Source organism: Anastrepha obliqua, chromosome 5 (genome assembly GCF_027943255.1).
Source record: "Anastrepha obliqua isolate idAnaObli1 chromosome 5, idAnaObli1_1.0, whole genome shotgun sequence".
NCBI classification, from domain to species: domain Eukaryota; kingdom Metazoa; phylum Arthropoda; class Insecta; order Diptera; family Tephritidae; genus Anastrepha; species Anastrepha obliqua.
This window is the reverse complement of record NC_072896.1, coordinates 61326780-61343468: the sequence shown is the minus strand read 5'-3', so window position 1 is coordinate 61343468 and position 16689 is coordinate 61326780. Positions and strand designations below refer to the sequence as shown.

The 16689-nt window shown below is 35.6% G+C and overlaps 2 protein-coding genes across 4 annotated transcripts in view; both read right to left on the bottom strand.

The window, feature by feature from the left end:
• LOC129247849 (leucine-rich repeat and fibronectin type-III domain-containing protein 2) overlaps positions 1-9088 on the bottom strand; it is a 62753-nt gene extending 53665 nt beyond the window's left edge. For 2 of the 3 annotated variants that reach the window (XM_054887200.1, XM_054887202.1), the window contains exons 1-2: positions 5422-5573; positions 5137-5291 (exon numbers count right to left, since the gene is read on the bottom strand). The gene's annotated coding sequence lies outside the window, so the exon portion shown is untranslated. Of the gene's footprint in view, positions 1-5136; positions 5292-5421; positions 5574-8908 lie in introns of those variants that run through there. The other variant, XM_054887201.1, reaches the window with a different exon arrangement.
• Positions 9089-14508: 5420 nt separating this feature from the next.
• LOC129247977 (small integral membrane protein 20) lies at positions 14509-14995 on the bottom strand. The gene is made up of 2 exons (XM_054887366.1): positions 14959-14995; positions 14509-14895 (listed from the first exon to the last, which is right to left on the bottom strand). Exon 2 carries the CDS (start codon positions 14881-14883, stop codon positions 14674-14676), a length of 210 nt encoding a protein of 69 aa, XP_054743341.1. The 5' UTR covers positions 14884-14895; positions 14959-14995; the 3' UTR covers positions 14509-14673.
• Positions 14996-16689: the final 1694 nt, after the last annotated feature.

Here is a 16689-nt window from a genome sequence, read left to right as displayed (position 1 = left end):
ATAGGGTGTACGCGCCAATTATATATTTATAGTATGTACTATAGTATATACTATAGCCAAGTTAGTAAAAATCAGATTTAACACAAATCTATTACATTTTAATGTCATTTGACAAATATGTGTTTATCTGTTTACATTCCAATATTTTACTTTGAGAATTAAAAATGGCGCAAAACACAAAAGTAAATAAATTTCAAATAAAGTATTTATTTTATAATATACTAGTGGACCCGACAGACTTCGTTCTGTCAAATAGATTTTGAATATGGCAGTTTATATTTCGACCTTAAGACGTTTTTACTCTGCTGACCTTCACACACCGCCCTATCATCATCGTGACGGTTCTGTTCAGGAGAATTAAAGAAAAGGGTCAGCTCAGTGACCTAAGTATAAATCTTCACTTCCACGAACTTTGGCCACCATTTTGGGACCCACTAAAAACCCCGACTGGAATGTTTGCTAGAGGGCTTCAAACTAAGAGGGGAACTTAAGGTTCAAACCTGATTGAAAAATTATCTAAAGGGATAGTGGGGACCTAAAGGTGACAAATATTTATAAAGTGGGTGCTTCAATGACAAAACATAGAGATAATTAATTATTTATTATTATTATTATTAACATAGGGTTAGTAACCGTTATAATAAAAAATAATGAAATAAAACGAATATAAGTTTTTTCAGTAATCGCTTTATTGTAAATCAAGTGAATCATAATTATTAACAAAAATCTGTTTTATTTTTATTGTAGTGCTTTATGATATACAATGTTTTTTATTTGATTACCTGGTGAATAAACAAACAAATCTGATGGTTTTCCAACACGGGAACAGGCAACATACAATTGACCATGTGAGAAACATGGGTTTTCTAGATTAATTAATAATGTTTGTCTTTTGTTCGTCTTAAAATATGTTTGTCTTTTGTTCTTCTTAAAATATGTTTGGATTTGTTCAGCCCTGCATGATTATTCTTAGAATTTACTTAACTATTTTTATTTATTATTTGTGAATGAAATCATTCCTTAACTCGTTCTGAAACTAAAACAAAATAAAGAATATTGCGAGGCCAATCAAATCTATTACTCTTACATTTTTTGACTTTTCAATTTGGTCGCGTTCACGATATTATCACTTTTGTGTGAACGCATTAGATCCTCCACAGCGAACACGAACGCACACACACACAAACGCGCAATATTTGTATGGGAAAAAGAAAGAAAAGGCCTGTTTTAGGGTTTTCCCGGAAATTATTCGAATTTTTCTCGCCGTACAAACCATCCTTCGACTTCCAGGAACATTTAAAAAAAAAAAATTGTTAATCGTTGTTGAGTTATGCGCTTACCAACACATTTTACGATTAATTTTTATATTATAGTTTGTTATATGTAAGTATGTATATTGTACAAAGCACTTTATGAGTTAGTACAGAAAGCGTAAGCAAAATTGAATTGAAAGTGAAATAGACTGTCTGCGAGAGCTCCTCTAAAGCCCCATAAGAGTCTTTGAATGCAAAATGATCTTTTTCATTTTCAATACTATTGCAAATTTGAAGACATTCTTTTTTTATATAAATATTACTAAATTATTAAATTAAATTGAAATGATATTTAAATTTGAGCTAAATTTCTGTTACTGTTTTGTCAGAATATTTTACGTATTTCAAGCTAAGATTGCAGTTGCAATATAGACTTTATATATATATATATATATATATATATATATATAATTGGCGCTATATACTTTGCATCACTTTCTTTCTTTTTATTATTAAATTATGTAATGTACTTTTGAATAGTTTTTTTTTCAGAAAGGAGTGATGTTACGTTTGAAATCATTGTAAGCTTTTGGTTTCGCTATAGAAGATCAATTAAACTATCAAAAAACTATAATAGATAGCATACCTAAAAATTACTTAGAAACACTAAACTTGTATTTATATGTATTTCTTTGTGTAACGGATTAAGTGCACGATAAAATATAGCTGCGAAGTTAGAAATTTAACTTGACACAGGGCGCAGTTTTTTTCATGTTAAGTACCTATATGTGACCATTGAAATACACAAAAATGCTGAAATTCTTAATTTAATTCCTCTTGTAGGTCAATGCTAAGCGGACATAGGGGCAATGTACATGCATATTGTAGCCCTTTCTGGAGACAAGAAAAAGACTTGGATTTACAAATCCTAGTTACTTACTCTTAAAGCTTAAGATATGTATTATTGTGTGTGTTTGAGTACAAACAATAGAAGCCTGAGCAAAACAATTTGGTTTTGTACGAGTGGACACCTCCCAGCCTATTTGTGCAATATTAATCTAATTATGAACCATTGCAATTTTGACATTGCGCAAACTAATTTTTTTTGTATTGCTTATTCACACTTAGATTGCCAACAAAGTACATAGTGACCAAACATGCGCAACGAGTACGAACGAGATCGCTGAAGCGGGCTGGCTAAATTTAACGAATGTAAGATTCGGGCAGCTAAAGGTACCACCGCTTTACGTACTATCCAGGCGTCAAACGCTTATTTTCCACTGAGGCGATAAGTTAACTAGTAAACTCCAAAGCATAGCTATACAAAATGCAATAGCGCCTATTAATACATATACATCAATACGTATCTATATTTACGTATGTATGAACATACTAAATATTGTACATAGCATTAATAAATACTATCCAATAAATACTAGTTAGTGGCGACTTTCAGTACACCAACAAAAGAAAAGTGGAGAAAGTCAATTTGTAACGCAACTCTGCAGCTCAGTGCTCTTGTCTGCGCTCGTTTGTGGATGGAGATAAGTTTTATGAATCAGCGAATAAACTCACTAATTTTTCGAATTATACATACCTACATATTAACACATACACAAAGACATATTCGTAAATGCATGTGTATAGCTTTCCACTGAATGTATGCATTATATGCAGTTTTATTCAGTAATGTGCAATAGTGTTTTGATTCTTTAGTTGCCAATGTGTGTGTGTGTGTGTAACCCCAATAACAATCATTTGGAAAATGTGCTTAAACTCGAAGCCATGCACCAATTTCTTCTCTTCTTTGACTTTGTTTCATAGTTGTATTAGTTGCACTGGATCGGTAAAGGCTCGTCAAAATATTTAATGTTACAATATACTGCATTCACGTGCATGGGGTATATCAAACCAAGATAACATAATTGACGAGTGAAAAAATTAAAATCTAACGTAAAAAATTTACTGTATAGAGAGTAAACAGTAACAAGCATTTCTTTTTGAATTTTATATATAATATGTATAATATGTATAATTATATAATATATCATAAAAAAATGGTCACAAAAACAACCTGAACAGGACCCTTTAGCACCTTACAAAAGTGCTCAGAGAAGCTCATTCTAAACAAATGTCAGACGCTAAAATATTAATTTACTGGGTAGCAGGGGATTTAATATGCGATAAACATTTATAATATATGTAGCCATATGTAGGGCGCTTGTGAATGACATACTAACATCTTTCAAGTATGTATGCGCAGGCCTATTTTCTTAATATAGGGGTTTTAATAAGAGGTGTTATTTTGATATTCAAAGAAAAACGCTATTTTTTAATATAAATTATCGGATCTTTATTTCATTATAAAGAGGAAGGTATGCCGTTAATAGTGGAAACTAACATCAGGCAAATGACCACCACGACCACGCTTACAGGACAATATCCTTTTCATGAAATTTTTCATAACCGAATTGCAAAGTGACTGTCCTATGTCCTAGATAGCCTCACGATAGCCCCAAAGAAAAGAGCCACAAGGTGTTAAATCACAAGATCTCGGTGGCCAATTGTGATCACCTCTTCGAGAGATAACACGGTCAGGAAATTTCTCCCGTAAAAGATCAATGGTTTCGTTGCTTGTGTGGTACGTAGCGCCGTCATGTTTAAAATAAACGTTGTCCAGATCAATACCAAGGATGCCGCCTTAGAGCCCCGCTGCGATCGAGCGCAACGCGAGCCATGTGGAATCTCTACAGAGAACTAAAAAAGGAAGAGAGACGTATTATCGGAAAGAAGAAACGAGAGGCCGAAATACGTGAGTGTGAGGAGCTTGAGATGCTGGCCAACAGGAACAACGCCCGAAAATTCTACCAGAAAGTTTGGCGGTGTACAGAAGGTTTCTAGACCGGGGCGTTTTCCTGTAAGAGCAATGACGGCGATCTGGTGACACACATTGAGAAACAATAAAACAAGAAAATGGCGTCACAGTAATGGACTGGCCTTCCCAGTATCCAGACGCTAACCCCATTGTAAATGTGTTGGCAACTATGAAAACGCATCTTGCCGGAAGGTCAGTCCATGATTTAAAGCAACTCGTGCGTCAAGTTCACAAAATCTAGTCCTGTTTGTCGACGAGCTAAGCGGAAAAGCTGGTTCAAAGCATGAAGAAGATGTCAGGCTATACTCGACAACGTTGAAGACTACACGGTTTATTGAGTAATTGCGACTGGTAGTTTTGTACAAACTTTCATGTAACATATTTTTAAATAAATATATATATATATACTTCATGAATAATCGCGGTTCCTTTTTTCTGACACAATAAAACATAGGGCTTATCGACTTGGTTCACCCATTGGATGTGCACGGCTATAAAAAACCTATCAGCTGCTATGGTATCTTAGTATGGTGGACGGTGGCAAACAAAAACACTTATGCGAAACTGCACTACTCTGCACCCCTACAGTAGCACTAGCAAGGATATGAACCTATACAGGATGGACTTAGTCGACGCTTAGACTAACGGTAACAGAACAATTAACACAACAGCAGTTCAGTCACAGTAACATACGCCGGGACACTCACAATTTTTTATATTCAATGTGCTGGATGCTTACCATGCTTGGCTGTAAGCCCGCATCAATCATGTACAAAATCTCCGCGAGTTCTTTTAAAGCCGTAAGCCCTGCCAGCTAGTGCTCCTTTTTTTTGTAAAATAATAATTTATTGTTATTCTCCATATATTAAATAAATAAATAAAAAAATATTTTAAAGCCCATTGCTTTTGGAAAAAAATTAAAAAACATTAAGGAACACAAGTGCTAATAATAAATATTTTGTAATTTTCTCGGTCAACTAAGGCGCTTACTAAATTACGTTTACTCACCATTAGTTGATGTAACTTCGGATACGAGAAGACTTGCGTTGTTATTCAAATGCGATTGTTTTGAGTATTGTTTTTAGTTAATTAATTTATTTGTTTTGTTTTGGCAGTCACTGAAGGGTTGAAAACTCTTTTGACAAACACTTTTGTTTATGAGGCTATGGATTTTTGGTGGGTAAAAAAATTGGTTTAGCAACCAAATATTATATTTCATACAACATAAAAATGTTACTTTGGGAATTAAGTATGACAAACTATGACTTAAGCACCTTTATTTTCAACACTTACTGTTGCGATCTCTTACCACTGTAATTAACCCTCTTAATTTCTTCCTTTTAGGAGATGGCGTATGTATGTATGTATATTTTCTGTATGATAGAAGAAAAATCCTAGGTATTTTTTAGTCACTTGGTATTTTATAGTCACTTGAAACTTGCACTTTGTTGTACCAAAATTCAATAATGAAACTGCATACGCGCAATAATTCTAAAAATGGTGTTACTGAGGTATGAATTGTATTTTCATAGGAAATAGTGTTTTTAATTTGTGCGTATTTTGCGATGCGGTATATGAAAAGAAATCGTAGGGTTACGAAATTATACTGGTTGGGCCAAGTATGATATATAGTACGCGTATATCTAAAAATGTATTTTTTGCAATGCGCCCACCGATATTTGGTTCTGAGCTCAAGTTTCATATATGTATGTAATTATTTGATATTCAATAACAGAGTATTTAGGTTACATCTGAAGTAATTTTATAAAGTCGGTACGCCGTTGTGTGGATGGGCAGGTTGCCACTCCGAGTATATAGTTTTTTAACATTTTCATGTTTCAAATGCGACATTATGTGGCACACTCATTGGGCACAAATATAATAATAAAAGTAAATGTTTGTACTTGGATGCATGTATTTTAAAATATTGTGGTAGAGCTAAAGGGTTATATGCATAACATGATGTTTTTTACCAGATTTTTTATAACTTTATTTCTGTTGACTGTATCTCCTGAGAAATATGTAAAAATATGTACAGTAGGTAACGTTTTACTAGACACTTGTTGATTTGTTCACGAACATTTGAAAGAACTAAAACGTTACAATTGGAAAATTTTTAAATAAAACAGTTGCACAAAATTTATCACGTGTGTTCACATTAACATTTGCATTTAATTATATTTACATTCAACATTCATTATTAGATATAATTGGCGCGTACACCCTTTTTGGGTGTTTGGCCGAGCTTCTTCTCCTATTTGTGGCGTAACGCCGAACGGCAGATATTTTTTATGAGGAGATTTTTCATGGAAGAAATATACTCGGAGGTTTGCCATTGCCTGCCGAGGGGCGACCGCTATTAGAAAAAACTTTTTTCTTTATTTTTGGTGTTTCACCGAGATTCGAACATACGTTCTCTCTGAATCCCGAATGGTAGGCACGCACAAATCCATGCGGCTACGGCGGAACCATTTTTATACTGGCAAATAAAAATAAACAAGGCTGTAGAACTCTTGTTGTCCAAACGAATAATCGTCCAAAATGAAATGCCTAAATATAATTAAAACTCCTTTTTTAGTACACAACCCTTCGGCACTTTGCTTAACATTACCTTCAGGGATGCTCAGATATTGAAATTTATCCACAATGCCTTCCATAAAGCAAATATGCCCGATACCTGCGCTTGAAACACACCGTATCACAGAATTACTTCCACGCTTCAGAGTAACTTTTCACGTAGCACTTTCCATCCGATCTATTTAAATTACAATATAATTGCTTTCATCAGTGTATAATGCCTTAAAACAACAGATTAAGTAGAAAAGGTAGTGGTTTAGTTATATTTTACCGTTTCCTATCTATATCCTTAGCTATAGTATATATTCAGTGGCAAATTTTATGCAGGCACTCTTAGTTTTCGGTCTGATAAAGGGCGTCATTCACGCAATTCACCCCTGGAAGTTATCTTTTTTCAACACATTTTGAACTGTTTTATCACAAACCAGTATATTAATATTCTTCTTAATATTTTATAAAGTTCTAAGTTCGTCGCGATCATTACGTTTCTTCCTTTTTCCTTTTCTTTCTTTCCTTTCCCTTTTGTATCCTCTAATTATGTATTGCACTCTAGAATGAGTTTGGTTCATTACATTGCCGATTTTTCTAAAAAAAATTCTTCTTCATGCAATTAACAATCAGCTGGAGGTTCTCTTTATCACTTCAAAACTCGTATCAAAACTGATAGCACTTCGAAAGCTGTAGCGCTTTTAATGAAATACGCATATTGACCACGCGTTTAAAATACAAGGGATCTTGTCGCATCCTATTTATGGACAATTATTCGCTTTGATATGAACTCTCCGGATTTGTTTATTTTTATTTCCCAATGTAAAAATGTTGAATGTAAATATAAGTTTTTATATGTGATTAATTTGAGTACATGCTTTTTCGAAATAAAGTTAATTAATAGTTTCAAAAACCTCGTTTAAAGTTGAACGATTGAGTAAGCACGATTAAGCGTTTGCGCCACTATACAAATATGTACGTAAGAAGACTTTGCACATCACAAATATTATTTTCGGCAATTTGTTTGCATTCGATTAAATACCACTCCTTTCTGCATTATACTCGTATAATATACATATTAGATATTTTTTTAACAAATCACTCTTTTTGTTTGTAGCAATAGAACATTAATCACTCTAACGAATCGCGAATACAAAGGCACACAAATCACAATATTATATGCATACATATATGTACATATAATCATATTTTAAATAAAATACATATATTTTAAATCATTTTGTTGACTTGTCTTTTCCCGTCTTTTGAATTTAAACGTGCAACCTGAAGCTCTTTAGGCAATCAGATTCCGTTAAGCATTCATAAAAGTCCACGTACACCAACATAAAACGGCTACTCCAACGCCTTATTTGTTGGGCTAAGAATATTATTAAATTTATTCATAAAGCTTTCGCAGGTGAATTCGCATGCAGAATTATTAATCAAGTAATAGCAATAGTTTTTTATTATACTCTAACGGTTTTTGAATAGTATTGTTGTAGTTATCGTAGAAGTTATAAGTACTTAAACGTCTAGCGTGCTGCATCGACCGCAATTGGCACAAATCGGCTACCACTTTAACGAACACTAGCGCATACACATGTATGCGTGTAGGCACAAACCACCGCCGGAATGCTGCACCGCATTTCGCAGTACAACAACGACTACGATGGCACCATCCAGATACCAGAAACTTTCCTGCTGCTAACTCAAGTGCCCAGAATTACATATGTACATATTAAATATATGTACACACATATGTATGTATTAGTGGTTAGGTTCACACTTATCTACATACATACATATATATGGATATAGAAGCAATAGCCAAACAGCTATGGCCGGCACACAAATATTGAGGCTCCACATTTTTATTGTTGGTGCTTAGAACAGGTTTATGAATGGTGTAAAATATACAGCAATATAGTTTTAAGTATGTATTTATGGATGTACATATGTATAATATATTTGTACGACGAAAGTGGATATTCATATAAACACATACAAATCTACAAGTGTAATGAAATATATTTTATCAAAGCTTTAAACCTGCTGATAGGTTTTAAATGAAATATTAACAACAAAGTTATACTTATTGTAAAAATTGTATTTATCGAATGCGTATCAATTCATGTATGTATTTGTATGTACATCCATATGTGCACTGGATAATATCACTATTATTGTGTGAGATTTTGATTAATATTTGAATAACATTAATATTTCCAAGCAATATTGGCCGAAGTACATCAACATAAATTTTAGATTGTATGTATAGTATGTACTCTTATGTTCACTTCTTATACACTGTATTACACTATAAACACAACAAAAAAGTTCTTCACTATATTCGGAGTCGGTTTCAATCCGGGCCGAAAGCTAGCAGTAAGTACGTTGTGGCATACTGAAGGCTCAAGAGATGACTGCTGTCAGACAGAACTCCAAGCCAACTCGCTGAACATGAAGAAGACGGTGATCGTCAGTTGTACAAAATGTCAGCAAAGACAGCTTTAGCGTTTAAGCCACTATACAGTGGTCGATTGGCAAAAGCAACTGAACATTTTTAAATTCAGTAAGATTAATGAAAGAAGAAGTTACATGTAAGCAATAGTGAAATAATAATCCTAGTTCTTGTTTAGGCAAAACTCACATAGGAATGACATTTTGTAAATAATTATTAGAATGGTATTATTGGAATATAAAGGGGTATTTTTAAGAACTATAGGAAAGGAAAAAAACACACGTAAAATTCAGAAAAATTCATGAAATTTTTATTTAAATCGATAGTACAGTCCATATAATTTAATGTTTGCAGATTATTTCATGCAAATGTTGACCGCGACTGCGCTTCAAATGGTCCATCCGCTTAGTCCAATTTTGGCATACTCTTTCCAATGTTTCGGCCGGTATCCCACATATAAATGCTTTAATGTTGTCTTTCAATGCGTTAATTGAAGCAGGCTTTAACATAGCCCCACAAAAAATAATCTAAAGGCGTTATATCGCATGATCTGGGTGGCCAATTGGCAGATCCCGAACGTGAAATAAAATATTCACCGAACTCGCCTCTCAACAAGTCCATTGTTACGCGTGCTGTGTGGCATGTGGCACCGTCTTGCTGAAACCACATATCATGCAAGTCAAGCTCTTGTATTTTGGGTAGCATAATTTCACGGTAGCGCTCACCATTCACAGTTACGTTACGATTCGCAGCATCTTTGAAGAAGTACGGTCCAATGATACCTCCATTCCATAAACCGCACCAAACTGTGACCTTTTCTGAATACATTGGTAGCTCTTGCAATTCTTCTGGCTGATCTTCACTCCAAAATCGACAATTCTGCTTATTTACGTACCCATTGATCCAAAAATGAGCGTCGTCGCTGAACACAATTTTTCGATAAAAAAGTGGATCTTAAACTTTCTTAACAGAACACGCATTTTTATAATAAAATTCAATGATTTGCAAGCGTTGTTCGTTTGTAAGACGATTGTAGGTTAAATTATAGACCAAACTGAAGATGTTGACAGTGAAACAAAACACGAAACGTGCGTCAGCTGTTTAAACCAACTGTTTAAAAAGATAGTAGCTAAAAAATCACCCGTTATAACGTTGTGCGCAGCATGTGAAGTAGAAAATTCGATCAAATTCAACAAATTCACTGTGCACAATAATAAGCCATTATGTGGCCCACGTTTTGTTTAACAGCGTTTTTTCTCGTAATAATGTTGCTTTTATTCTGCCTTTCGCCAGGGCGGAATGGGTAATGTTTTCTTTTTTTTCGAAAAAGCAACACTCAAAAAATGAAGGTGAGCATCCAGCTGATTTTGATTTATCTGTGTGCACAAGATGATGGTTCCATATGTAAAAGTCCACGCAAGCGAGGAAAGTTACTGATCGCCATTCACTTGGGAGTGGCCAGGCCGACTCTTCTACCTATGGTTCAAGCAGCTCACAACTCACGGGATTAGCCCAAGTATTCTCTGGTTAGCTTCCGAACACCCGTTCGAGAGCGAGCCAACATGAAAAGGCGAAGCATCCAGAATAGCTGAAAAACAATGAAAACACGAACAAAGCCTCGGATGAGAACTTCCTGTACCGATGACGACCCCTGCAAACGAATAAGGATAACGATTTGAAGGCATGCTCCTTGAATGTCAGGTCCGTTAATGAGATGTGATGGACGGGGCAAGGCAGGAAAAACTTAGGACCTTGCGACGTCCACTAATTCGGTGTTGGATTTGTTGTGGGAGAGAGACTTTGTCGCCAAGTACCGTCGTTCACTCATGGTGAACAAGCGTCTCGTAATAATCCGCATCAAAGCGAGATCTTTCAACATCTGGCTCATTTGCGCCCACGCCACGACGGAAGAGAAGGGCGATGCGATCAAAGATTCCTTCTATGAGCGCCTGAAATGTTCCTATGAGCGCTGCCCCCGCCCCGACATAAAAATCGTGCTTGGCGACTTGAACACTAGGGTAGGTAAGGAGGAAATTTTTGGTCCCACAATCGGAAAATTCAGCCTGCACAACGAAATATCCGGTAACGGACAGAGGCCGATCGACTTCGCCGGAGCCCAAAACATGGTAGTCTGCAAAACCAGATTCCAGCATAAGGAAATACACCAAGCTGCCTGGCTGTCTCCTGATCGAACGCGAAAACAAATCAAGCATGCTGCGATGGATGAAGATATGCTTCTAGTGTTTTAGATGTACGTACGATCCGAGAACCCAACATCGACTCGGATCATTACCTCGTTGCAACCAAACTACGCACACGTCTCTGTGCGATCGAGCGCAACGCGATCCATGTGAGATCACCACCGAGAGCTAAGAAAGGAATATATACGTATTATCTGAAAGAAGAAAGGAGAGGCCGAAATACGTGAGTGGAGGAGCTTGAGATGCTGGCCAACAGTAAGAACGCCCGAAAATTCTACCAGAAAGTTCGGCGGCTTACAGAAGGTTTTAAGACCGGGGCGTTTTCCTGTAAGAAAAATGACGGCGATCTGGTGACTGACATCCAGATCACACTAAAATTATGGATGGACCACTTCTCGAACCTGTTAAATAGTAACATCTGCGCATGTTACAGAGAATTTGAAGATCCCGATACCCCAATCGTTGACGACGATGTCTAAATTTGCTATCCCCGCAAAACTAATACTGCTATGCAAGATGACTTTGCTCAACACCAGCAATACCATCAGAATCGAAAAGGACCTCTCCGAACCGTTTGACGCCAAACGAGGGTTCAGACAGGGTGACTCGCTGTCGTGTGACTTCTATAACCTGATGTTAGAGAGGATCGTGCGAGCCGCAGAACTTAATCGCTCAGGCACAATTTTTTATAAGAGCGTACAATTGTTGGCGTATGCCGATGATATTGACGTCATCGGCCTTAACAACCGCGCTGTTAGTTCTGCCTTCTCCAAATTGAATAAAGAGGAAAAGCGAATGGGTCGAAGACAAAACGAAGTACCTCCTGTCATCAACCCTACAGTCGGCGGACTCGCATATCGGCAGCCACGTCACTGTTCACAGTCATGATTTCGAGGTTGTAAAAGACTTCGTATATTTAGGAAGCAGCATTAACACCGATAATAATGTCAGCATTGAAATCCAACGAAGAATCTCTCTTGCCAACAAGTGCTACTTTGGACTAAGAAGGCTGAGTAGTAAAGTCTTCTCTAGTACTGCGTAGTAAAGTCCTCTCTCGACGAACAAAACTAACACTCCACAAGGCTCTCATCATGTCCGTCCTAAAGTATGGCGCAGAAGCGTGGACGATGACAATAGCCGATGGGACGTCCGTTGAAGTGTTTGAGAAAAAAATTCTGCGGCAAGTTTTTGGGTATTTGCACGTTGGCGACGGCGGATATTGCAGATGATGAAACGATGAGTTGTATGAGCTTTACGACGACATAGACATAGCGCAGCGAATAAAGATCGAGTGGCTACGTTGGCTGTGTCATGTCGTCCGAATGGATACAAACGCTCCGGCTCGATGCGGTACCGGCTGGTGGTATCAGAGAAAGAGAAAGGCTTCCTCTACGTTGGAATGATCAGGTGGAGAAGGATTAGAGCTCCCTACAGCTTTAATTCCACTGTTTTCCACTGCTCCTGCGACATTTTCCCCAGCGGGTTACCACGATCAATAAGTGCCACAGTCAGGTGCTTTTTGGCAATCTCATTGGCCGCAGTATATGTACATATATAGATATGTATTAAACCTTTGAAATAAAAAGTACATATTGATTGAAAAATTTGCGGCTTTGGTTCCTGTTGTTATGAACAATACTGCATTTACAGAAGCTTCCGTTAATTCTTCAATATTAGATGTTTGGCACTTTGGGCTTCGTCCGAAGGCTGAATGTGTGTACAGTACTGCCTCCAAATAAGTCGCACTCCTGTTTCAGAGTAAGTTTATTCCCTTACGGCTATATGCATGTGCTTTTGTGCACTTTTTACCAATTGGAGAACAACATACGTACATAAATGCATTCATGTTTGGAATGTATTAATTTCATATTTATATACCACGAGAGAACAAAAAATAATGGCTTCGAAATTTTCCCTAGTATCGCAATGTCCGGGACCGAACTTTTTCACTATCTACTTGTTGTTGTTTTGTGCAGCTTACTGTAGCTTTCGCGAACACTTAACTCACGGTAGCTGCGGCTCTCGAGCAGTTAGAAGACATATTTACATGCATATATGGTGCATACATATATGTATACGGAGCAGCGACCACTCGACATGACAAAAATTCAAGATGTACCAAATATTGGCAAATAATTCTATAAGAAATATTCCAATATTGACTATTTTCGAATGGTCGAAAATTGGCATATGGGCGGTTCGTTTAATGAATGAAAGTACTTTGCTCTTAGAAATATGAGCACAAACTTATGAATGCATTTATTTTTGTTGTGATATACAATATTTGAGATTGTTCAGCGCATCGCGATTAAAAGAATCATGGCCGCTGCAGCTGCGTCTACGAATGTATTTTGTTCTTGTAGTCGCTGTTGAAGCATGAACTGAGTGCCCTGTGTTTTTGTTGTGTTCTAGAACACTTGCATGGCGGCAAAGCCGCCATCGCGTTGTGCATGCTGCTGTTTTTTTGTTTTTGTAAGCTCAATATTCGGAATACCGACTGGTGGTAGACAAAAGTGCACGGAAGCAAGAAGAATATGTATGTACATATGAACGCGCATGTATATAATTACATATTAATACAATTATTTTTTAGGAAGTTTAGAAGAGTACATATACATACATACACTCCTGCTTTAGAGCAGAATTGTTTTTGCATTTGTTAGGAATGAAAAATATGAATAAAATGTGTAATAAATTTTATGTAAGCGCTTATTATTTCCAAAATACGAAAATAGTAAAAAATTTAAATTATTTGAATGTTGAGGTGAGAGATGTGTGGTATTTTCAATATTTGTGTGGAAAAACTTGTGTGGTGTCTATAAAGTCGGTGTTCTAAAATCCCTTACAAGAAATCTTTCAAATCTCAATTGTATCTACTAAAAATATTTTAACAATACTTTAACAGTAACATATGCGCCTTCTCATTTCATCAACACTCTCCGCTCTTGTAGGGCTAGGGAATGTAAAAATCAAATTTTCGGTTTAAAAGGAACAAAAGGATTAACATCAAAGTTAAGAAAAACATATGAAATTAATAAAATTAAAAGACCAGTTTTAGAAGCCGCTTATTTTTTTAAAACATCCTATTATTGGTGCGTGCGTGCGTACCGCTCCAGATTGTTTCAACAAATTATGTTGCAGTAATTTGCTCTATCCGACTTATAACTGAATTTGCAGTATTCGGTTGTTTATTAAATTGTGGACATGAAAATATTGATATGCGACAGCCTTAGCATAGATCTAATTACATAAAGAATAAAACTGCTTATATATGTTGAAATTTTTTTTATTTTAACAATATTATACTAAGACGTGTTGTTATTTACGTCCAAATGGATCAGACCAAACCTTCATATTTCCAGGCTGAATATCCTCTTGTTTAATTCCAGCGCGGGTATGTTTTTGCAACTCTTTGTACTTTTCGACATTTATCATTGGTTCCACTATAATCGGGTATAGCGCTGCGCCAACTCCGCCGACAATGCAAGAAATGAAAGCCACATACCTCCATCCTCGAAGGAGAACCATATTTTTTGTCACCTATGAATATTAATTCAACTTATTTTATAACCCTAAAGATTATCAAACATTTATTTTATTTACTGTGGCAAGTTAAAAAAGGGATACAACTTACGCAGTATTGCAAAGATAACTAGATGTGAAACTTATTCATTTTGAGAGAGAGCGCGCCCATGAGGACGTTTCAAAACTTGGCAGCACTCACACATTATGGGATTTTGAACAGCTGATAGGTGAAATGGCAGACTGCCAGAAGAAACGCGCCAAAAATAACAGACGAAAACAGTTCGTTTTTGCTTAATGGAGAAATGACGTGTTAAAATATTTATAATTATTTGTCTTAAAATTAATTCAATTGAAATGTAATAATTGGAGTTTAAGTGAGTTTGTAGAATCCAAAGCTCGTTATATCCTTTTCGACTTCTACTTTTAATTAGTCTTATGTACATAATGTAATTTTATTGAAAACTGTGTGTTGGTTTATGTAAATTTGTATATAATATACGTAAATATTCTATGGTTGAAAAGCGTAGGTGAGGGAACTGAATTTGTGTTTGAGATATTTTACAAAAATTAAAGGTAATCTGCTTTAACTTATTCTGTTCGTTGTTTGAGAATTTTTTTTTGTTACCCAATTTCTGTGTTATATTAAAAAATCGCAATAAGTCATGTTTTTAATTATAACTTATGTTTTTCGGGTTCATAACTTTATTATTATTAAATTACTTATGTATATCAGTTTTAAATAATTTCATTTACATATAAATTTTTAAATTTTTGGCTTATTTATGTACATATTTCATACAGATTGTGCTTGTTTTTAGTATATGTAGGTGTTTACGAGTGATATAAGGCTATTGGGCAACCGCACACTAAATACTAACCTCAATGGTGGTGTGGAAACTAAAAATTCCAGACCTTTGGTTCAAAAATACCCAATTCATGTTTCTACCGGTGTGGCAATATTGGAAAATGTTATAAAAAATGCACATTTTTCAGCGCTCTCACGAGAAAAAGAGTTTCACATCTAGTCATCTATGTTAGGTACATAATTATAGAACTATATACAGTTAGTAACAGAAGTAAGTATACACTGGATAAGTTTGCAATTTTCCCCCAATCGATTCCTTCAAACAAGTTATAACAAAATTGTGTTTTATTTACATGAATGAACTACAACAAGCATATTTAATCCAAATAATGACCACATTTTAAAAAAGAACAAAATTATAGCTTTTTATATTAAACTTTATAAAAATTCATGTCTCAAAAGTAAGTAAACAGTTCATCATTTTATTAATTTGTGAAATCAAAAACATAATTACAATCAAATCCTAGTATTTGGTTACACTTTACATTACACTTTACAATCGCTTTAAGTCGTGATGGCATTGATTTCACCTAATTTTCAGTTACAGCTGGTGGTATTTTTTTCCATTCCTCTTGAAGAACGTTTTTCAGTTGTTCCTTATTTCTAATGGGATTTTAACGTACTTGCCGCTTTAAATGCTCCCATAAATGTTTTATTGGGTTAGTATCCGGGGACTGTGGCGGTGTTTTCAGCTGTTTTCGCACATTGTACAATATAACAGCTATATACTCTCGTAAAATGTTGGAAGTGTGCTTGGGGTCATTATCCTGCTGGAAGATAAGCGTTCCTCCAAGGCCCAATTTCGTAGCGCTTTCTTTTAAAATATTTTTTAAAATATTTAAGTAACCATATAGGTCCATAATATTTTCGAAAAATACCATGTTTCCAACCCCGTTCGCAGCCATACATCCCCAAACCATCACAGAGCCCCCTCCATGCTTCAC

What these genes read in the sequence shown, in the direction of transcription:
- LOC129247977 (XM_054887366.1), bottom strand. Translation starts at nt 14,883, where the DNA reads ATGGTTCTCCTTCGAGGATGGAGGTATGTGGCTTTCATTTCTTGCATT.